This window comes from Eptesicus fuscus, chromosome 2 (genome assembly GCF_027574615.1).
Source record: "Eptesicus fuscus isolate TK198812 chromosome 2, DD_ASM_mEF_20220401, whole genome shotgun sequence".
In the NCBI taxonomy this organism is placed as follows: Eukaryota; Metazoa; Chordata; class Mammalia; order Chiroptera; family Vespertilionidae; genus Eptesicus; species Eptesicus fuscus.
In genome coordinates, this window is record NC_072474.1 from 86,749,069 (window position 1) to 86,772,922 (window position 23,854).

Genomic DNA, 23,854 nt, shown 5'->3' on the forward strand with positions numbered 1-23,854 from the left:
AGAGTCTCTATATATTCAAATACAGTAAGTATTAGATGGATGAGTGAACATAAGACAATTCACTCATTTTGGATTTATTACATCCCTCCTAAGTGCCAGGCACTATTCATTCTTGTATATATAAGCTCAGTTAAGCCCCACGATAGTACGCTATGAGATAGAAGTACCTTTATTATTATTCCCATCTTCAGATGAGAAAACTGAGATGCATAGAAGTTAAATAACTTGCCCAAGATTACTTAGCTAATAAAATGTCAGAACTGAGATCAAAACCTTAGCTGCCTAGTTCCAGATCCCATGCTCTTAACCACTAAATGATACTGATTTTTATTTTATGTTTTTTTCTTTTCTTTTTTATTGTTTTTATATGTTTTTTTTCTTTATTGATTAAGGTATTACATATGGGTCCTTATCCCCCAAAGACCCCCCCCACTCATGCCCTCACCCCCCTGGATACTGACCTTTAGATGGTGATTATTGCTGGGAGTAGAGGGAGGACTAGATGATGTGACAGAGAGGGAATGAGAAGGGTGGTTAGGGAAGGCCTCTCTGATGAGGAGACCCTGAGCTAAGTCCTGAATGCAGAGGCTAGAGAGGGAGCATGTAGGGTTGTGGAAACAGCAGGGGCAAAGGCCATATAACAAAAAGGAGTTTGGTAACCTTGAGAACCAATAGTAGGTTCTCAAGGTTACCACAGGAGGCCAGAGAGGTTGGAGGGCCTTCCAAGGAGTTTGGATAGAATGGACTCATCATTGCTTAGGGGGGGCTGATGGTTTCTTTTCCTTACCTGGTAAAAATACCTGGTGATGAGCTCTGTTGTAGCATTTATTTCTGTTTTAGTCATTTGCTTCTCTGTCTCATCCTCTATCCCTTTCTCCTAAGAAGACTATGTCTTTTTAAAAAATGATTTTGCAAAATAAAATAAAATAATAAAAAATGATTTTGCATTTCTCGTGTTTGTATCAATTGCCACTAGTATCCATAGCAAATCGAAGGGCCCAACAATATTTGATGGATGAGTGACTAAATGAATGAGTGACTTAGCCTAATACTGACGGGATTAGAACATTTGGAGCACACAGCTTACACAGCTATCTCCATTCCTTCCTTGTTGAACCAGCAGCTCCCTGCCCTTGCTGTTTAACTCCTGCACTTGTAACACTGACCTTCAATTCCCCTTTCAGCCTCTGCCCCCTGGCTAGACCATGCCACGTGCTAGGGGTCATGCCGACCTGAAGGAGTGTCTCAGCTTTGCCACTTGTCACAAGTTCTATGTGATGCGGCACAGGTTACCTCTCCGAGCCCACTTCCTCTCCAGAAATAAGGATAGATAGTGCCTTGCAGAATGTTAAGAGAATTAAATCAAAATAATGCATATTCAGCACCTCAGAGACAGAAGTGTTCAACAATTGGTGCCTTGAAGTGGCATTCGGTATTGAAAGGAGCAGTGGATTTAGGAATAAGGCAGACATTGGTTCAAATCTGGTTCTCCACTTACTAGTCACATTCCCTTAGAAAATAAATTTCAAATATGAGCCACCATTGTTTATATTTAGGAGGTGGTTGACCTCGCGAACTAACTTAGGTGCAGAATAGAGGAGATACACAATAATTAAAAGTATTATTATGGTATTGTTACTATACTAGAGGCCCAATGCACAAAATTTGTGCAAGAGTAGGCCCTCCTTCCCCCAGCTGCCGGCACGGGCTTCCCTCCGTCACCGGGACCCCGGCTTCCCTCGCAGCCCCAGCTTCATCCGGAAGATCGTCTGGAAGGACGTCCAGTCTAATTAGCATATTACACTTTTATTATTATAGATGCTCCTTTGCCTTGCCCAGTGCCTGGTATAAGTACGTGCTCAAAGGAATGTTTGCCACACGTTTGTCTGCACAACTTAAATAACAGAAGAGAATATACCGTCAGTTCCTGTTCCCAAGACATGTCACAATGCGCTGCAACTTCTAACACAAAACATGGCCCAAGATACTCACGTTTCAGTAGGGTCACATTACCAAACATGTAGTCACACAGGTAAATAAAATACAGGTATGACCTAATTATCCTGTCTCCTAATTCCAAAGCACAGACTCTCAAAATCCCTTCCTTCATAAATCATTGAGTTTCTACTGGATGGAAGGACTTGGGCTGGCAGCTCAGGACACACCACCATATTAAAAATAAATAAAAATTTAGGAATGTTGCCTGCTGTCAATGAGCTCACCGGCTGGAGAAGCGGGAGGGAAGATGGGAAACATACTGGGGTTGAATGATTACCTTATAGTTGATTAAGGGTTCTGGATGGATAGCGAACTGCTGAAGGGGCAAAACGCACACATTTCAAGGGGAGAAATAGCAGGTAACAGGGCCAGAAACAAGGTATATTATAGGGGAAAGTGGAATACAGGGTCCAGGGACCAAATAGCAAAGGACTCTATTTGTCACATGGCCTCTGGGCTTCATCCCATCCCTGAAAGATATAGCAGGGCAAATAAAGAAGCATGGGTATGACATGGTCAGATTTGCTTTGCATTTTACAAAAATCAATCTGGCAGAAGCAGACTCCACAGAGTTTGGATCAGAGCGCCTGCTGGCAGGGCAGGAGGCAGTTTTAACATCTGGCTGGTGGATGTTGAGGGCTGTGGCGAGGCCAAGGGTCCACTAAAGGTCCTTCCGAGCCTCGTGTCACATCTGGATCCACTAAGGTCCCACTGATGCTGTCATTACCCGAGGAGGACGTTGGGAGGTTTGGAAACAAGTCAGAGGTATAGGGATGATGCTGTTTGGGGGACAGGTTAGGGGGTCTGCAGGACCTTCAGAGGGAGATGTCCAGTCGCAGGGCCTAACAATTATTCTGAGACTTTGTAGCAAGTAGGCACTTTTAAAGGGGGGAGGGAGGGACCTAAGGCCTTTGTGATAAAAAGGTAAATCTTCATTTCCTGCAATCTTGGGGAAGGAATCGTCAGTGTGGGTTCTTTAAAAGAGGACAAAGGGGATAAACGCTAACACTAGGAAGGCAGGCCCAGGAGAACGCTGTCCTTGTTGGAGGATTACCCACCCACCCTGGGAGCTCTGGTTAAAGGGTGAATGGGAAAGCCTAAGGCAGTGGTCGGCAAACTTATTAGTCAACAGAGCCAAATATCAACAGTACAACGATTGAAATTTCTTTTGAGAGCCGAAAACCGACTTCTGCACATGGGCCACGAAGTTTCAATCGCACTGTACGTGCACGCCCGCACATGGTATTTTGTGGAGGAGCCACACTCAAGGGGCCAAAGAGCCGCATGTGGTTCGCGAGCCGCTGTTTGCCGACCACTGACCTAAGAGATGCAGGACGGGAGCCAGTTGCATTTTTCCTGTGGGATTTTAGAAACAATCGGATGTAGACTCAACAAACTGAGATCCGAAAAGGAACTTTATGTATGATCTAGTCCAGTCTCTCCCCTTTAACTGGGACCCAGGGAGGTTAAATAAACGGCCCGTGTCATTCAGCTAGTACCAAGCAGAGCCAGACCTAGAGCCTAGGGGTGCTGAGTGCTGGTCCCCAGCACTGTCTGCCTCGCAGTTAGTTCTACTTGCTATTAAGAGTGGAACTGTCTTAGTTAAGACGGACGGACCAAATGTAAAGTAAATTCAGCACTGGAGTTCTACCTTCCGCGTGGGGCTGGGGAGTAGAGACTTGAAGAGCACTCTGGGTTTGCTGACAGAATGTTGGCCTCTGACAGACACCCTGGCAACAGTCCTTCTGAAGTCTGCCTTGGTGTTGAAGCTACGACTTACAGGCCATGCCGACCAACACACCAGTGAAACCCGCAATGCTGAGAAGTGACCGTTTCACTCACTTCTGGGTAATAAATACTGGGTGTGTTCTTTAAAAAAAATCTATTCTGATGCAACTCCTGGGTATCCTCCTAGTGCAGTGGTCGGCAAACTCATTAGTCAACAGAGCCAAATATCAACAGTTACAATGATTGAAATTTCTTTTGAGAGCCACATTTTTTAAACTTAAACTTCTTCTAACGCCACTTCTTCAAAATAGACTCGCCCAGGCCGTGGAATTTTGTGGAAGAGCCACACTCAAGGGGCCAAAGAGCCGCATGTGGCTCGCGAGCCGCAGTTTGCCGACCACTGTCTAGTGGGAGACTTGCGGAGAAGCAGGGGTTGGAGTGTAGTCAAAGACGATAGGGAGGTGGATTGCTGGCAGAAGGGACGGGAGGGAGCAGGGAACGTGAAGGGCTTGACCTTCAGACCCCTGGCAGATCGCAGGCCTTTCCCGTTGCTAGGGCTGCCAGCGTCCTTGGTTACCACTCAAGGGGCTGCGCTCTCTACAGCTCCACTCCGGTCCGGAGCGCATCCCCAGCGCCACCTCGCGTCGCGGGAAGAAAAGGGCGCCGCCAGCAGACACCTGTGGGTCCTTCCTTCCCCGCGTTCCGGGTACGTGGCTGGTAGGGGGTCCCAATCACCGGGGCTTTGCAAAGCGGCACCCCGACGCCAGGCCTAACAACCCCCCCGCGGAGGAGGGCTGTGTAAGGAGCTCGAGGGAAAGCCGGCCCAGGCTCTCCCTCGCCGACTCACGTTGTAATCCCTCTGCCAGCGCTCCAGGTTCTCGAACATCGTGTGTAAAAATTCGTTGGAGACCAGTTTCCTCAGGTTTTCCGCCATCGCTGGTTTTTCCGCGCGGTCCGGCTCTGGGAGATGGAGACTTGGAGGGAACGGATCGGTGGCCTCCGCTGGACCGCAGGGCGACGAGGCGGGCAGGTGGTTATCTTCCTGAGGGGCTCAGAGTTCGGCCGATGTTTCCATCCCCCCCCTCGGGTCTGACCGGGCAGGGTTTGGGAAGCCGGGGGGAGGTGCCCTGGGCCACAGCCTCCGCGCCTCATCCGCTGCCCGGCGCGGTCTCCTGGCTCCCCCGCGGCCCGCCGCGAGCCCCGGCCTTAAATACCCGGGCGATTATTAAACAAACCTTGACGTGGGCGGGCGGCTGCTAGGGACGCGCGCCCCGGGCACCGAGGCAACGCCGGTGCCACCGCCCAGCCCCCACTGCGCCCTCCCTTCACCTCCGCCCCGCGGGCCTCCTGCTCTCCTCCGGGGTCCGGGACACCCTCCGAAGGGAAGGCGTGCAATGCTGCTGATCCTGTTGCTGCTCTTCCTCCTGCTGCTGCTGCTGTTGCTGCTGGCCGAAGGCGAGTGGGCCCTGTGCTGCTGAGTCTGCAGGTGGGGCCTGGGGCTGGAGGACGCCAAGACTACATCCGGATGGCAGCTGCGCGGGACCGGCCGCAGTGCGGGGTGGAGGGCTGGGTGGGGGACAGCTGAAGGCCTCTTGTCTAGAAAAAAGCAAAGAGGTTCCTTCCCCGTCGAAGTGTTCGGTCAGGAAAGCACGTTTGGCTCCTTCTTTCTCCTTCCACTTCCCAGGCTTTTAATTCTTCGTCTGTAACACCTAGGGCTCACCTGGAAGAAACTAAAATTTCAATCCTTCCCTCTTCAGTCTTTTGCAATGCTCCATGGCCCAGTGGGTGGGTGCCCAAGTCATTAGATTTTAGTTCCAGGATGTTCACAATGTAATCCCTCGGGATTGGGCCAGATTTGGTAGTGTATTTTTAAATATATTTTATTGATTTTTACAGAGAGGAAGAGAGAGGGATAGAGAGCTAGAAACATCGATGAGAAACATCGATCAGCTGCCTCCTGCACGCCCCCTACTGGGGATGTGCCCGCAACCAAGGTACATGCCCTTGACCGGGAATCGAACCCTAGACCCTTCAGTCCGCAGGCCGACGCTCTATCCACGGAGCCACACCAGCCAGGGCTGGTAGTGTATTTTTAGATTCGTTGGGCACTTTAAAGTTTCATTGGACTCTGAATTCTCCAATTGAGACTCTGTGAAAGTTCAGACCTGGTTTGACACTGTTTCAAAAGGATGGAGTGAGCCACAGTGGATAGTTTGAACTACTTAAGAAATGAAACCATTTCAACCTTCGTTAAGCACTTCAGAAGCCCTTATTTCACATGCCATCAAATGATGTATCGATTGCAAATCATCCTTATCTACTCATTGAAACAGTGGGAGTGGGGCAGGGCCTCAGCTTGCCAAATACTTTAATTCAGTTCCATTTCCTCAGGTACTTGAAATTATATGAACATTGTATTGTGTCCAAGTACCATAAAATTCAGAATTTTGATCACCTCTTGTTTTTATTTCTCTTCATTACAGTGATTTTATTGTTCTCTAATAAAAAATGAGAGGCTCGTTTCTGGGACCAGCGTTCCTACTATTTTCTGTAGAACACAAAAATAAGGGCTCTAAGGGTACATAGCACATATTATTTTATCACTGTAGAATCATTACTAAAGAAAAAAATCACAAAAATCCTGTTAAATATGTATTAGACGCTCTCTTCCTTGAAAAGAATATAAAGGAGGACAAAGGGGATGGAGAAAAATTTTACAAATTTCTTAATTTGGAACCAATTTCATATTTTAATAGGCAACTGGAATCTTCAACAGTCCTATTTACATATTCATAAAAAACAAATTGAAATATTATGTCAGATTAGGGATTAAATCCTCTTCCTTGCTGTGGGCACTTTAACTGCTAATTCTTGGTTTCATCATCTTTAAGGAGGGATGATAGTTCTTACTTCACGGAATTATATGAGACTAAATAGTTCATGCCAATTACTTAGAGCACAGTGCTTGGCATATACTGTCAGTGCTTCATAAATGCTGTGTCACTACCACTACAAATGTAGATCACAGTATTATATTTTTTATATATTTTTTTATTGATTTCAGATAGGAAGGGAGAGAGATAGAAACATCAATGATGAGAGGGAATCATTGACTGGCTGCCTCCTGCATGCCCCCTACTGAGGATCGAGCCCACAACCTGGGCATATGCCCTTGACCAGAGGGTCCCAGCCTGGGACCCTTCAGTCCGCAGGCTGACACTCTATCCACTGAGCCAAACCAGCTAGGGACACAGTATTATATTTAATGGGGATAGTTAGGTTGGAAATGATCTAAATCTTCAACAATAGGATTCAACAATGATTATTCTGCAACAATCATTGAGTGATTGTCTTCAACAATCATTCGATGAAATGTTGCCAAAAAAAAATCTTATGACCAAAAATATCTAGTATCTAAGCATTCTTGCAATATAATGCAAAGTAGAAAAAGCAGGATATCAAATGTCACTTATATTGTGTGATATTATGCAATATGAACGCCAGGTATAATTATGGTGACTTTAATATGCTCCTTTATATCTTTCTCATTTTCCAAATTTCTACCAGGAATATAAATTGCTTTTATGAAAACTTATTCAGAAACAAAATTACCCAAGAACTTTAACCACCCTCATAAAAATGTTAGCCAAAATATCAATATTTAATCTGAATCAAAACAGAATATGCTTTGAGCAAATGTCCATATTACTAAGGTAATAATTAAACTTATAGAGTCCTAGGATAGAATGCATCTTTGAAATCCCTTAAGAATATGCTACCTGATATTACTTATTTCTACAGTGCTCTAGCCACACAACTAGATTCAAGACGCTTAAGGTCTGTAGTCATTTTGTACTTCTTGGTTTCCTTAGAACTCTGGAGTGTGGTGGTGCATAGTAGAAACTTTTTATTAATAACAAAGAAGCATAGCCTGGCCCGCGTGGCTCAGTGGTTGAGGTTTGACCTATGAACCAGGAAGTCACAGTTTGATTCCTGGTCAGAGCACATGCCCAGGTTGCGGGCTTGATCCCCAGTGTGGGGCGTGCAGGAGACAGCGGATCAATTGCTCTCTCTCATCACTGATGCTTCTATCTCTACCTCTCCCTTCCCCTCTAAAATCAATAAAAATAAAATTTTAAAAACTAAACTCTTAAAAAAAATAACAAAGAAGCATAGCACTCAATGAGTCAAAACAAAGGAAATGTTTTAATATTCATAATTTACCCCCACTACTTCCAAAAAAGGATCTGAAATGGTTTACAGTAAAAGACTTGCAGAAAATATCATTGTTATTTTTTAATGGAAAAGCAAAATTGAGCATCGACCTATGAGCCAGGATGCCATGGTTCGAGTCCAGGTCAGGGGCACATGCCAGGGTTGCTGGCTCGATCCCCAGTAGGGGGCATGCAGGAGGCAGCTGATCAATGATTCTCTCTCATCACTGATGTTTCTATCTCTCCCTCTCCCTTCCTCTCTGAAATCAATAAAAATATATTTTTTAAAAAGCAAATATGCCCCAAATATAAGCCTATGTAGTAAGATTGAGCCATATTTTACATTTATTTCTGAGCTCTGTGGAAGCCAAAGCAGAAAAGAAAATGAGGGTTATGAAGAGTAATTTTTAAAATATAGTTATCAGTTCTTTGAATGTAAATGCATTTTCTAAAGTATGTTTATTCTTTTTCAAAGAGTATAGAACAACAGAGATGAAGGTGTCTTTAACAACCCCCTATCTTAAAGGAAAATATGGGGGCAATCTTCATGTGATTGTTTCTTGCAGTCACCTTCCATCAATGCCGAAGGGATAACACTGAGACACATGTCATCAAAGAGAGGGACAAGCACCTGACACCCATCTCTTAGCTCTGGCGATGTTACTTGCTACACACTTAGAATTTCCATACCTGTAGGAATAAGTGGACATCCTCATAGGTGCCCTAAATAGTGATCCCCTCCTCAGAGCTTCTTTGAGTACGGCCTAGCAATCAATTAAAGGAAGAGCTAGAGCCTGGAGTGCAAATAGTCTTTCCGATTAAAGAAGAATCCATATGCTTCAAATTCCAAGCGAGCAGTCAATAAGATAGAGGTTCTGTTCAAAACATTGGTGAGCCTATTTTTGTGTATATATGGAAGAAAATGTCAGCTACATAAAGGTTCTATTTGGAGAATATTTTGACATTCTAATTTTATCCCAATTTGGTTATTTTAGGATATTACCAACTAGGCAATTACTTGGAAAGGAAGAATAAAAAGCAAACCTTTCTTTTGTGATACACTTTTAGGTATCTTGGAGAAGTTGAAAGAACAGCTAACTTGGAACATGGACTCTTGCTTTATCTCACACTCTGCCTATAGGGTTTTCATGACTTCACATAACACTTTAATCACTCTGAGCCTCATTTTTCTGTATTTGTATAATTTAAAAAATGGACTAAATGAGTTCTAAGATCTCTTGTAGTTGTGACATTCTTCAATGCTAATGTTGTTGTTTTTAAACATACTGGTTAAGGTTCAGATTGAGCAAATCTTGCCCTTTGTTTCAATTTTTGGTTCACGGTTCAGTTCGAGTCAAGCCTTGATTTTGAGAGCATTAGCTAGTCATCAAAAGTTGAGCCTCTTTCTTGAGCACAATTTATTCTCTGGAATAACCTAACCTCTAAGAAACAAACAAGGTATTTTTCCATAGCTGCACTTTAAATCAATTTACACCCAGCTCAAACTGACAAAAATCTTCCTAACTCCCCCAACCCCTCAGAGCTCATCACTCTCATCTTTACATTTTCTGTCTTTATCTTTCAGAAATGTTAACAAATACTGTTGCAATTATCACAGGATATTGTACTCATTTGTCTGCCTCCGATATCAGCTTGTGAGCTTCTTAATGAAAAGGAAGAGGCTTATTTAGCTTTATTATCTTCAGCAGAGCAACTGTTATGTTCTAGACCCTCTACATATAGTTTGATACACTAAATTTAAAAAAGGGGGGAGGGAGGGAGGAAGGTAGGAAGAAAGGAGGGAGATGATTGGCTCTTTTGTATCTGATGTCATAATCCCTTTGAGTTTGAAGAAAGCAAATGTAATAGCCAGTTGGTGTTCTATGGCATCATAATTCTCTCGCCCAGCCAGAAACCATTTGTCCTAGAGAATGTAATGGGCTGAACATCTGGATGGAATAAGCTTCTGAACGTCCTTAGTTTTTGTCCACTCTGAATTTTACCCACATTGGTCAGCGGGAGAGATTTTTAATTTGGGATTTGAAGAAGCCAATGAAAGATTAACCAGAATCACTCAGTGACGTGGGAGCTGTGTGTGTAGTTTCATGCTACACCGAACATGAATATAGGCAATAAGCTACAGAGACCGATGATGGGATGCTTATCAGATGTCCCGTTCTTCCCCACTCCGGACAGCGTAGCTAAAGAATAACCTGTTCTGCTCTGGTCCGGATGCTTTTTCAGGCGCCCCTGATTCTCTTCTGTGTGTGCCGTGCTGCTCGTGGCCCACAGCTGCCTGCTTTAGGAGCTTGCTCCTTTGGGTCAGGGCCCTGCCTGCATGAAGTTTCCTTTAGAGTCAGTGTTTCCTGGTGGTATTGCTAAGGCACGTTGTCTCCCTGTAGGTGGCAAAACACTAATGTGCCCACTCAGTGTTCTGTCACCTGACAGTTCGAGGTCCTCAGTTTACCAGCTTCCTTTGGTCCTTGTTCTCTGCCACACTGGAAGGGGAAAATGCTTTTCAAAACCCACCCACTGGAGAAAGAACTACAGTTGACCCTTGAGCAAAATGGGGGTTAGGAGTGCTGACCCCTGCAAAATGGTAAATTTGTGTATAACTTTTAACTCCCCAAAAAACTTAACTAGTAGCCTACCATTGACCAGTGCCTGACCGAAAACATGAACAGTTCATCAACATATTTGGTATGTTATATGTATTACATACTGTATTCTTACAATAAAGTAAGCTAGAGAAAAGAAAGTGTTAAGAAAATCATAAGGAAGAGAAAATACATTTATAGTACTGTATGTATTTATTGGAAAAAAAACCCTGCATATAAGTGGCCCTGCACAGTTCATGTCCACGTTCAAGGGCCAACTGTAACTGGTTGGGATGTGAGCTGAAGAAGTAATAACAATAAGCATTCCCTGTCCCACGGGACAGAAGTAATAACAATAAGCATTCCCTGCTCAAAGCAACAGTTCAGAATTTTTCTGAAAAAAATATGCCCACTATTGATTAAACCACAAAAACAAGAGGAAATTTTTAATATATCACAACTGTATCACCTTAGCATCTAAATGAACTATAGGACATTTGTAACAAACATGGCATAGAAGGAAAAAATAGATTGAGTGAGATGTTTTAGGACCACAAGATAGCCCTCCTAGTTCAACCCAGGTTTCCATCATTACCGTTAGTTCAAAAAAGAAGGCATTCTTGCCCTCAGTTTTTCAGCTCTGCTTGCTGAATACGTGGCTCTGTGAAGCACTCATTGAAGGGGTGAGCTTAGGACACATTAAGCTATTGCAAAGGTGCAGTGAGCATGATCTACATTGTAAGATACCCTTCCACACCCCAGGAGAGGGACATGGGACGGCATGAGGGCAGTCCTAGCATGAAGGATGTTGAAATACATCTTTGCAGCACATTTGATAAAACATTTACTAAATTTCTAGTGGGACAGAAACATCTGCCTTAATCAGAAAGCAAAATCAGACTCGGTCCCTACTTCCTATGTCTCACAATCTATGCTAGAGAGAGATACACAACCATGGTTGAATGCGACAAATTACATGAGGTAAATATAAAATCCCATGGCAACACTGACTCTCCCCTTACCTCCTCCTCCATCCCCCTGAAGAAAGGATCAGGGAAAGTTACAGAAGAAAGTGACATAGAGAGCCAGCTCTGGAAGGATGGAGAGGAGTTCACCAGGAAGAGAAGAGAACATGGAACAGGATGGACAGCAGCAAAGAGACATGAAATTGCACGGAGAGGCAGGGAATGATGACTGCTAGTCCCATGGGATCACAGAGTCAGAGAAAAGACTGGAAAGACAGTTCTGAGTTCAGCTACGATGAGTCTTATATATCAGGCTAACAACGTGATAACTAGCCTGGCTGGCGTGGCTCAGGGGTTGAGTGTCAACCTATGAACGGGGAGGTCATGGTCAGATTGCAGGCTCAATCCCCAGTGTGGGGTGTGCAGGAGACAGCCAATCAATGATTCTCTCTCATCATTGATGTTTCTCTCTCCCTCCCCCTTCCTCTCTGAAGTCAATAAAAAATACTTTTTTTAAAAAAAAGGAGAGAGATTTATTTTGTAGGCAATAGGGGAAGCAGCAATGGACTGTAAATAGATGAACAGTGCGTTCTGGTATCTCTATTATATCCCGTTGGAGGTTCTAGGGGCTAACTTTGGAGGGGCCAGGACTGGACCCAGGAAGCACACTTAGGAGACACAGAGATGAGAGTGAATGGGGTTCTTCTCTGGGGTGATGCCTGGTGAGCATTAGAGTGGACACATGTCAGAAACACTCGGGTATTAGTAATATTTTTTACACAATAGAAGAAAATCAGCCCCATCTTCATCCATCAAAGTTCCTAAGCACATATTATCTGCGTGTCTCCTAACGTGTTCAGGATTTGGAGCAACCGAAATAGGAACACGTTGCCCCTGCTTTGTAATGAGTTTACAGTTCCCTTGGGAGAGAACCACACATGTATGCGTGAAAGGTAAAATAACATCAGGTAGTGTTTTATTAAGTACCAAATGGGGGTCACAAGCAGTTGAAAAGAGAGAGCAATAATGATTGGCTGTTCCTGTCAGGAGGAGGTGGAACCGATGAGGTTAGTCCTTAAAGAGGAATGAAATTTGGGGAAGGGTAAATTCCAAGACAAGACAGACGGGCAAGTGCGTCAATGTCAGCGTAGTAGGGTACGTGTGACGACAAAGACATGCTTGGGGACCCCAGACAGGGGCACAGGAAGCAGAAATGTGTGGTGACGAGACAGATGAAGGAAGGCTTTCCAGAAGACACGTTCCTGGAGCTGTTTTAGTGGACAAGTAAGAGGATAGCTAGATGAAAAAGAGAAATACCCACATTTGCAAAGGCACAGAGACATTAGCGACTTGATGTGTCCAGGCAAATAAATGGGAATGGCCAACACTGCATGCGGCTGGAGTAAAGAGTGAGTTGTGGAAGGGCCAGGAAAGGAGGCCGGAAGGAGGTATATGGAAACCAGTGTGGAGGACCTTATGTGCTCATCTAAGGGGAGTCGTTTTTACCGTGAACGGTCCTGGAGGGTTTTTAAGCGTCAGGGTGAGGAGTGATCTGCTTTGTATTTTAGGAAGGGCACAGCAGAAGTAGTATAGAGTGACTCTGAGGATTCTGACTGGACGGTGGTGCCATTCACGAAGGGAATTCACAAAGAGCAGATGGGGGGCGGGGGAGAGATTTTGAGCTCAATTTGTAGACGTGTTGCGCCTGAAGTGTGCATTCGTTTCTTAAGGGCTGCTGTAACAAGTTACCACCAACTCGACGGCTTCAGACAACCGAGATACAGTCTCTCCCAGTTCCGGAAGCTAGAAATCAGCAGAGTAAGTTCCTCCGGAGGCTCTGAGGGAGAATCTGCTCTGTGCCTCTCTCCCAGCTTCTGGTGACAGTCTTCCCGTCCCGGGCCTTGTAGACACATCACCCCAATCTCTGCCTGTCTCCACGTCATCCTCGCCTCTGTGTGTGTGTCTCTGTCCTCTCCTCTTATTTTAAGGACACCAGTCATTAGATTTAGGGCCCACCAAAATCCAGAGTGATCTTATCTTGAGATCCCTGACTTAATTACATATGCAAAGACCCTGTTTCCAAATATCATCCGATTCACCCATAGCATGAATTCTGACTTGTATATATCTTTGAGGGGGGGAGAGGGAGGATACTATTCTACCCACTACAAAGTGAATGAAGGGATAACTGTCTTCATAACCTGACTAGTACTGGCACCTTGGTTTGCACTTCTAAGTGCTGATAATATGCAACAGGCGAAGGGAAATGCAGAGGGAAAGACTCTTACATGGCAGAGAGAGCCAAGACTTTAGTCAGGTGGACCCAGGTTCAATCCTGGCTCTTTATTCGTTGAAAACCTGGTTAGCTGCTTAACCTCTATGAGTCTTGATTTCTTCATTTGTAAAATGGGGGAAACATGACCTATCTCAATAGACAGTTGGGAGAATTAAAGAGGAATTGCCAGGTACACAGTAGTCTCTAAATAGATGTTTTTTAAGCTTGAAGGTAATACATTATGAAATGACCACATTATCCAAAGTTGGGGGAGAGAGGGAAGAGTTTATTAGGGGTTCCCTGTGCAACAGATTATCTATTTAAACTTCCCAGGAATCCTATGACGTGAAGTAGGCAGAGCAGTGAAATAACGGCTCCAGACCTCAGAAAGCAAAACTGACCCTAGTTCCTAGAGAAATAAAGGTTTTTGCCAGCTAGTTTCTGGTGCTTCCTGCGGAGTTAGGCAGCCCTAGCGCCCAAAGTTGCTTAGGAGAAGTGGTTTCAGCTACCTGAGGAACAGCTTCTGCACCTTGGTTGCTACTGCCCTCACTGCATTAAAAAACAAACAAAAAAACTAACAAAAAACGGTAAGAAGGTTTTTGGATCATAGTGAGGACTGGGAACAAGGAATGTGTACTCAGGTGACTTGGACATTTGGGTGCTTCCTGATGGGCAGTACTTATCTGTTATGTTATGCCCGCCCCCCACTGCCACCCCCACCCCAACCCCCTTGCACTATCTCCAATACCGAATGCAAAGCCCCCTGCAATGCCACGCCCCCTGCAATGCCACAGAAAAAAAGCATCAGACTTTACAGGCCCTCCAAAGTTAGGCAGCATCCCTGCAGTGACTGCCTTCCTTAAGGACTCTCCGTTTTCATGATTTTAGTGGCTAATTGGCGATTTGTGACCTCCTGTCCCCACTCCGTCTCCGCCCACGTGTCCTTTCGAAAACGCCCCTTTCCAGCCCAGCCCGGGAGACCCGGCGGTGATGCGCCAGGAGAAGGTCCCACCGGGGAGGGCACCCGCCCAGCGCGATGGGGAGCGGAGGGGGCAGGGAGAGGCGGCGGCGTGCCCTTTCGGGACAATCCAGAGGCCGCCCAGGTCGCGGGGAATCCCCACGCGCGGCCGGGCGCTGGGGCGGCGGAGCCGGCTGGCAGCCCCGCGGGCTCCCCCCTAACCCCCCCTCCCCTGTCGCCAGGGCGCATGCGCAGGCTCCGGCCCCCGGGGAGGGGGGGCGCGTAGAGGGGGAGGCGGCGGCGGCGCGAAGATGGCGGCAGCGGCGGCGGCGGCGGCCGAGCAGGTCTGAGACCCCCGCCGCGGCCGGAGGGCTGGAGGGGCAGGGGCGCCGGGATCCTGGCGGTGGGGCTGCCGTAGGGCCGACGGGCGGGGACCGGCGCGCGGGCGGGCGGGCGGGGCGGGGCGGGGCGGGGTGAGCCGGGAGGAGCTGTCCGCAGCCCGGGCTGCTGGCGGAGGCCAGCGGGACCCCGGGGGCTCCCGAGCCTCGAGGGCGAGCCAGCTGCCCGCGGCCTGGCGGGGCTGCCCCTCGGCTGCGGGGACAGTCCGGAGGCGGCCGTGGCAGCCGGGAGCCTGGCCAGGGCGGGCCCCGCTCAGTCGCCAGCGAAGATGCGGTAAAAATAACCTCAGCGCGGCGCCAGGCTGCCCGACGGCGGCCAAGGGGCGGTCCGCTGCTGCCGGCGCCCCGCTCGCTCCTGCGCCCCCGGCGCGGATCTGCGGGCACCCGGGGTGCGCCTGCCCTTTGGTTCTTGGCGCTTTAGTCACCAGCGTAAAACTGTCTCCTGTCCGGTGGTTTTCTTAAAAATGCTGTATCAAGGATTTCCTGATCTGCACGGTAAACTGGGAACTTAGAATAGCTTCGAAGGCTGTTTTCCCCCAAAAGCAAGATATACACATGAAAATGTGCGTGTAAATTATACAGGGTGTCCAAAAAAAATAGGTATACACACACTGAATAATTATTCATTCCAATGGGTTAAAGCTGAAAAGAGAGAAACATTAATGGAGCTGTCAGCTGTTAAGTGTGTATACATTTTGGGGGGACACCCTGTATATAGGGTGATTTCTAAAACAAAAATCATTTTCATGGTCACTTTTTCTTTTCGTTAACTATTTCCTTTTAGGAAAAAAAAAACACGATGATGTGATAAGATGTCTTTTAAGTCCCATTCTTAAACAGTGTTTAAAAAATAAATCCGAGTCAAGTAACCAACATTCTGTTTCCAGAAAACCTTTTTTTTTTTTTAATTTTTTTCTGGAAAGACTTTCGTAGGTAATGAACTGCTTTTAGGGACCTAATAGATATATGTCCCTGGAAGAGGCGTTCTGAGGGATATAAAATACTGAAGACATGAAATCTGCCTTCTAGGAGCTTACAGTCAAATTGCCTCGTAGGTGCAGGACAGCCAGCTAAAGACAGTGGGCAGGTCCCACTAACGATGTAGCAGGTCCTACCTGGGAGTCATCGTAGATCCCACCTTGTCCCATTCACATCCAGTCACTCACCGGGTCCTGTCAGTTCCACCTTTGAACACCTCTGCCTAATCTCTTTCACCTCCAATGCTACAGCTCAGTCAAGCCCTCATTTTGGGGCTGTTAGAGAAACCTGCTGTTGATATCTTCACCTCTAAACTCTTCCAGTCCGGTTCAGCACGTTTTGGGTTGATTTTGCTTTAATGCAAATCTGGTTTATCACTAACCTATTTTAAATTTTTGGTAGTTCCCCATCACCTTACGATAAAGTCCACCGTTCTTGACATGGTACTTACGTCCATTCATTTACTGGCCTCTAACCACATCTCTCACCTCTTTTTTTGCCCCATTTCTGTACTTTTCCTCTTCATCACCCACTTAAAGCTACCAAATTAGTCTGCCCAGAGATGACCTGAACTCAGAATCTCCATGTTGTTCCTTCTGCCTGGAACACCTTTCTCTGCACTTTTGCCTGGCGAACTCCTGTTCATCCTTCAAGATTCAACTGAGCCCTAACCGTTTGGCTCAGTGGATAGAGCGTCGGCCTGCGGAGTGAAGGGTCCCAGGTTCGATTCCGGTCAAGGGGCATGTACCTTGGTTGTGGGCACATCCCCAGTAGGGGATGTTTCGATGTTTCTCTCTCATTGATGTTTCTAATTATCCCTCTCCCTTCTTCTCTGTAAAAATATCAAAATGTATTTTTTTTAAAAAGATTCAACTGAAACCTCAAGTGTCTTAAAAACCTTCAACTGACGCCCTGCTTGCTAAGTAGAATTTCATCCCTCTTGTGTACCCGTGTAGTGCCCTGCACATTGCTCCACTAGGGCACTTGCCTTGTTGAACTGCAGTTGTTAGTGACCTTGACTATCTACCCTACTTGCTTGTAAGTTCATTGAGGGTAGGTGCTATGTCTTGCTCATCTTGCTGGTCTGAGCATCTGGCATATAGTCACTCTTCAGTAAATGTTAAATGCATGCAGTGAATGTAATAATGTACATGAATTAGCAGAGAAGACTAAAGAATGCATCCCAGCAGGGATAAATTTTGCCCTGCCTCTCTTTTATGTAGACCATCATTCAAACTCTGACTAGGACTGAAATTGCCCACCTATCAGCACTGTCACAAGTGTCTGTGAAAATTAGAAGAAAGAACACCTCCCGTAAGGTAGTTTACTACCTTCAGGAAAAAACTACCAACATGCATGTTCAAGGCTAAAATGTCTGCTGTGTCAGTGCACCCTCATAGACATTGCACCGCATGCAGATCTACAACCTACACAACTGTACCAGCATTCTGTTTTGTGATAAAATCTGTTAAGTAGATTGAATTATATTCTATTGAGCCTTCCTTACTGCTTTGTGGAGTTTAAAAAAAATGTTAACTGCCACATTACTCACAGTGATTATTCCTGTCTTTTTGCGTCAGCCCCCAACCAGCCTGCTACTACTCCTGACACATGATAAGATTCCAGATGGCCTTGCCTGGAACATCGCTAGGAAACAGAATGGTTTCCCTTAGTGGTGTGAACCATTTCAGTGAAGTCGGAGGCCACCCTTTAAGGCTATTCTTTTCTCCTGTACTCTGTGTCACTGTCGTTCCTGCCTCCACAGGATCTTGTTCCCACGTTGCCCTGCTCTACTCAGACGTCTGCCTCTCTTGACATCTTTCCCTCTGCCGTCATAGATACAAGTGCTCCCCCAAATTGGGGAGGGGAAAGGTACTAACAAAAACAACTGGAGAAACACAATTCTCCTCGGACAGTACATAATTCTTTTAGATATAATCTTTCTTCTCCTTCCGGATTCGAAAATAGATGTAAACATGCTGGCTTTTCACGACTATTCCCTCCTTATCAATTTGCTATACAGAGTTCATCTTTGAAGGTTGCAGAGGCACTTCCTGACAAAGCAAGTTCAGCAACTGTACATCCTGGGTTTTCTTGACATTTATTGTATTTCTTGTTTTCCATTGTTCCTGCACACTTAATTGAAGTCTCACAGTACTGTCTCCTTAGCTCTTTGTTCTCTTCTCTGTATACTATTTTTTCACAATGAACTGATGTGGTCTCATAGATTTAACTTATCTCGAGGCTGAGAACTCTCAAATCTGTATCTCTAGTCCTAACGACCTAATATCCCATCCTTCCCATTGCATTTAGGCATGTGGTTATTTTTCATTGAGTTCAAATGCAACATATGTGAAATCGCCTCCCTCCTTCATTCCACATATTTAACTAGTCACCATTTAGTAAACATGAGATTCTTTTTTTGAACCTGGCTACAAATTCAGTTAATTTTTCTCTTGAAGTATATTTTTTATCTATCCTTTTACATTCCACTTTAGTTTAGGCCTTCATTACCATAAACCTCTATTCCTGCAACATCCCCCAACAGCCTGCTTCCTGGTAGTAGTATTTACTAACTCTCCTACAAACGCCAACACATTTAGCATCCTGAAACATGTCATTCATGTTCAAAAACTTCTAATAACTCCCAGTTAAACAGCATAAAGATTAGAGTTTATACCCAGCAGTCCAATAACTTTCAGAACCTGCCCTACTTTTCCTACTTTATTCTCCCTGAATTGCCAGATCTGACCCACCCACTCCATCTGGTTTTCCTGACAACTCCAAGCCATCCTGTGTCTCCTCTCATTACACTCCACAGCATGCATTGTCTATACTATTGATTTTGGTCTTGGGTACTCTTTATATTCTTAAAAATCACTGAGGATCTCAAAGAGCTTTTGTCTACATGTGTTATATGCATTGATATTTACTGTATTAGAAAAACTGGAAAAATTTTTCAACACAGGAATATACAATGCACAATTTCATTAGCTGTTAGAGCAATGATGTCATCCCATATAATCACGGAGCCTATGGAAAATTCCTCTGTACATTCACGAGAGGCGAATAAAAAAGGAAAAATAACATCTTAGTGTTATTTTGAAAATGGTTTTCACCCTCCAGACCCCTCCAGGACTCCCCAGCTCATACTTTGAAAACTGCTGGTCTAGGATAATGTTAGTGTTAGCCCATTTTTGGCTTTGATAAATAACAAAGTCTGTCAGCCTTTCCAAATTCTTTTCATATAAATGAAAACATATATAATTTAAAATAATTATGAATCATTAATTAAAAGATTATCCACTGTAGAATGTATATATGTCAACTCTTCCCCCAAATGAGCTTCACTAGAAGTAGGACTATTCAAAGCAGAGAGTGGAAATCTGTTGTCAGATAGTCACACTGAAAGTTCTCCCTGCCACCCCTCTCAGCATCATAATTAATGTCCTTTCTTGGAGCCTGGAACTCAATGTGATTTGAAGTTTATTAGGGAAAAATATATCACTGACCAATTTAGCTTTCTTTGGTTATGAATATGCACTTAATAAATAAATACATCAAAAGCTGTCCCGATGTGCTGTGCTTTGTTTTAGCAAAGTTCCAATGGTCCTGTAAAGAAGTCCATGCGTGAGAAGGCTGTTGAGAGAAGGAATGTCAATAAAGAGCACAACAGTAACTTCAAAGCTGGATATATTCCAATTGATGAAGATCGCCTCCATAAAACGGGCTTGAGAGGGAGAAAGGGCAACCTGGCCATCTGTGTGATTATCCTCTTGTTTATCCTGGCCGTCATCAACTTAATTGTGAGTATGCAGTACTGAATATTCTTTTTTTAATTACCATGGGAATTTTGCTCTGTTTTTCAGTGAAATAATGGACTTTGTTTCTATAAGTTCTTTCAGGATCCTCTTACTTTCTGTTCCCCTACACATATTTTCATCCTCTATCTCTTATTGAGTTTTAATGAATATATCTATAATAATAAAAGAGTAATATGCTAATTAGACCAGACGTCCTTCCTGATGAAGCGGGGGCCCGAGGGAAGCCAGCCCAGGTCCTGGGTGCCTGTGGGTGGCCAGAGGAGGGAAGCAGCCTGGGTCCCAGGTGCCGGAGGGAAGCCGGTGCCAGCAGCTGGGGGAAGGAAGGCCTACTCTTGCATGAATTTTCATGCATCAGGCCTCTAGTATATATATAAAACTTAGTGTGCTGATATTGCCATGTATTCATTTCCTTTTTTTTAAATTTCTTTATTGATTAAGGTATTACATATGTGTCCTCATCCCCCCATTAACCCCCAACACCCCCCCCCCACACACACACACACACACATGCCCTCACCCCCCTGGTGTTCGTGTCCATTGGTTAGGCTTATATTCATGCATACAAGTCCTTTGGTTAATCTCTCCTCCTTTCCCCCACCCTCCCCTATCTTCCCTCTGAGGTTTGGCAGTCTGATCGATGCTTCTCTGTCTCTGGATCTGTTCCTGTTCATCAGTTTATGTTGTTCATTATATTCCACAAATGAGTGAGATTATGTGGTATTTATCTTTCTCTGACTGGCTAATTTCACTTAGCATAATGCTCTCCATCTCCATCCATGCTGTTGCAAATAGTAAGAACTCCTTTTTTACTGCAGTGTAGTATTCCATTGTGTAGATGAACCACAGTTTTTTAATCCACTCATCTGCTGATGGGCACTTAGGCTGTTTCCAAATCTTAGCTATGGTGAATTGTGCTGCTATGAACATAGGGGTGCATATATCCTTTCTGATTGGTGTTTCTAGTTTCTTGGGATATATTCCTAGAAGTGGGATTACTGGGTCAAATGGGAGTTCCATTTTTAGTTTTTTGAGGAAACTCCATACTGTTCTCCACAGTGGCTGCACCAGTCTGCATTCCCACCAGCAGTGCACGAGGGTTCCTTTTTCTCTGCATCCTTGCCAGCACTTGTCGTTTGTTGATTTGTTGATGATAGCCATTCTGACAGGTGTGAGATGGTACCACATTGTCGTTTTGATTTGCATCTCTCGGATAATTAGTGACTTTGAGCATGTTTTCATATGTCTCTTGGCCTTCCTTCTGTCCTCCTTCGAAAAGTGTCTATTTAGGTCCTTTGCCCATTTTTTGATTGGATTGTTTATCTTCCTTTTGTTAAGTTGTATGAGTTCCCTGTAAATGTTGGAGATTAAACCCTTATCGGTGATGACATTGGCAAATATGTTCTCCCATGCAGTGGGCTTTCTCATTGTTTTGTTGATGGTTTCTTTTGCTGTGCAAAAGCTTTTTATTTTGATGTAGTCCCATTTGTTTATTTTCTCTTCAGTTTCCATTGCCCTAGGAGCAGTATCGGTGAAGAAGTTCCTTCGGCATATGTCTGAGATTTCGCTGCCTGTGGATTCCTCTAGTATTTTTATAGTTTCCCATCTTATATTTAATTCCTGTATCAATTTTGAGTTTATTTTTGTGTATGGTGTAAGTTGGTGATCTAGTTTCATTTTTTTGCATATATCTGTCCAATTTTCCCAACACCATTTGTTGAAGAGACTGTCTTGACTCCATTGTATGTTCATGCCTCCTTTGTCAAATATAAATTGAGCATAGTGGTTTGGGTCGATATCTGGATTCTCTATTCTGTTCCATTGATCTATATGTCTGTTCTTGTGCCAGTACCAGGCTGTTTTGAGAACAGTGGCTTTGTAATACAGCTTGATATCTGGTATTGAGATCCCACCTACTTTGTTCTTTCTCAGGATTGCTTCAGCTATTTGAGGTCTTTTTCTATTCCAGATGAATTTTTGGAGAGTTCTTTCTAGGTCTGTGAAATATGCCATTGGTATTTTGATGGGGAGTGCATTGAATCTGTAGATTGCTTTGGGTAGTATGGACATTTTGATGATGTTTATTCTACCAATCCATGAACACGGTATGTTCTTCCATCTGTTTATGTCTTGCTCTATCTCTTTTTTCAGTGTCCTGTAGTTTTTTGCATATAGGTCTTTTACCTCCTTAGTTAACTTTATTCCTAGGTATCTTAATTTTTTTGGTGTGATGGTAAATGGGATTGCTTTTTTAGTCTCTCTTTCTATAAGTTCACTATTGGTGTATAGAAATGCCTAGTATATATATAAAACTTAGTGTGCTGATATTGCCATGTATTCATTTTCTTAAAAAAAAAATGTTCATGAATTCTTCCCTTTAAAGACTTAACTTTTAAAAGGGTAGAATCAACTCAATAGAAGAGACCTTGCCAGGATGATTTTATTGACTTCACCTCTCCTAAAAAATATAATCCTTCTACTTTCATTCAACTTTTTCTGCATTTAGTATTATCTCCTCAGCTAGATTTTTAAAATTATAAACCCTTGGATGGCAGTTAAAGGTGATATTTTATAGTCTTAAATCTCTGTTGTCAAAGAATGAAAGGATCTGGTAAGCTAGTTTACCCTGAGGACACGGTATGTTGCCTTTCCAAAGATATTCCTTTTTTAAGGAAGAAGACTTTTAATCCAAGGTTGTAACTATGTGAGTGTTAAATTTTCAGAGAGTGATTATTGGTATACCTAAGACTGATCATGAAAATGAACTTCAGCAGTTCTAAAGTGATTCCATTTATTTTTTACTTCTAATATTTCCAAGTCCTTTGTATTTATGTACACCTAAAAGATTTTGTGTCTAATTCTTTTTTTGTTTTTTTTTTGTTAATCTTCACCAGAGGATATTTTTTCCATTGATTTTCAGAGAGAGTAGAAGGAAAAGGGATGGAAAGAGAGCAAAACATTGATGTGAGAGAGACTCATTGATCAGTTGCCTCCTGCACCCTCCTCAAACTGGGCTGGGATCGAACCTACAACCCAGGTACATGCCTTGGGGAACTGAACCCACAACCCTTCAGCGTGCAGGTTAGTGCTCTAACCACTGAGAAACACAAGCTCTTTTTTTATTTAAGTCAAGACTTAGCCCTGGCCAGCATTACCCAGTGGTTAGAGCATTAGCCCAAGCATCAAAAGGGTATTGCAGGTTTAATCTCAGCTCAGGTCGGGGAGAGAGGCAACCGATCAATGTGTCTCTCTTACATCAATGTTTCTCTCTCTCTCTCTCTCTCTCTCTCTCTCTCTCTCTCTCTCTCTCTCTCTTTCTCTTCCCCACCTCTCTCTCTCTCTCTCTTTCTCTTTCTCTTCCCCACCTCCCTCCCTTCCGCTCTCTCTGAAAATCAATGGAAAAAATATCCTTGGGTGAGGGTTAACCAAAAAAGAAAAGAAAGAGCTAGTACTATAAATAGCTTTACTGGGAGCACATATTCCCAATTTATTTCAGTTTGTTAATTTATTTTATTGGAAACCTATGATTAAGATGGCAGGCTAAAGATATTTTCATCCTCTTTCTCTCTAAAAAGCCCATTCCAATGTGAAAATGTTAATATCTTGGAAGAAAGTGGGAGGCAACTGAAATCCTTAAACATATATGAAGACAAAAAGGAGGAGGCATGGCAAATAACTTATCCGAGAAAAGTAACTACTGTGTGTGTTCGGGAGGGGTGGCAGGGTGTCTTGGTGAAGTGCCTTGCAGAATCCTGAAAAGCTTCAGGAATAAGAAGTACAAGCAGGAGTGAGGCGAGAACTGAAAACAGAGCTTGTTTGAAAAATCTATGGAAGCCATGAGATTCCTAGCCTTCCTCTCCCTTCCAGCCAGCAGTTAGACCACAACCCCTCCTCACCCCACAGAGGAATACCCTGAACCAGA

At 44.2% G+C, this 23,854-nt stretch overlaps 2 protein-coding genes across 6 annotated transcripts in view; one reads left to right on the top strand and one right to left on the bottom strand.

The window, feature by feature from the left end:
* SPATA18 (spermatogenesis associated 18) overlaps positions 1 to 4,664 on the bottom strand; it is a 28,398-nt gene extending 23,734 nt beyond the window's left edge. For all 3 annotated transcript variants that reach the window (XR_008558776.1, XM_028143792.2, XM_028143791.2), the window contains exon 1: positions 4,574 to 4,664. Coding sequence is in view for 2 of the 3 variants with exons in the window: in XM_028143792.2 (XP_027999593.2) it covers positions 4,574 to 4,660 (87 nt within the window). In the remaining variant the exon portion in view is untranslated. The remainder of the gene's footprint in view (positions 1 to 4,573) is intronic.
* SGCB (sarcoglycan beta) overlaps positions 3,768 to 23,854 on the top strand; it is a 31,862-nt gene continuing 11,775 nt past the window's right edge. The window contains exons 1-3 of one of the 3 annotated variants that reach the window (XM_054729125.1): positions 3,768 to 3,846; positions 4,282 to 4,432; positions 19,708 to 19,917. In XM_054729125.1, coding sequence (XP_054585100.1) covers positions 19,738 to 19,917 — 180 coding nt within the window. In that variant the 5' untranslated portion in view covers positions 3,768 to 3,846; positions 4,282 to 4,432; positions 19,708 to 19,737. Of the gene's footprint in view, positions 3,847 to 4,281; positions 4,433 to 4,702; positions 4,757 to 5,181; positions 5,213 to 15,034; positions 15,080 to 19,707; positions 19,918 to 23,854 lie in introns of those variants that run through there. The other 2 variants (XM_054729122.1, XM_008140299.3) reach the window with 2 other exon arrangements.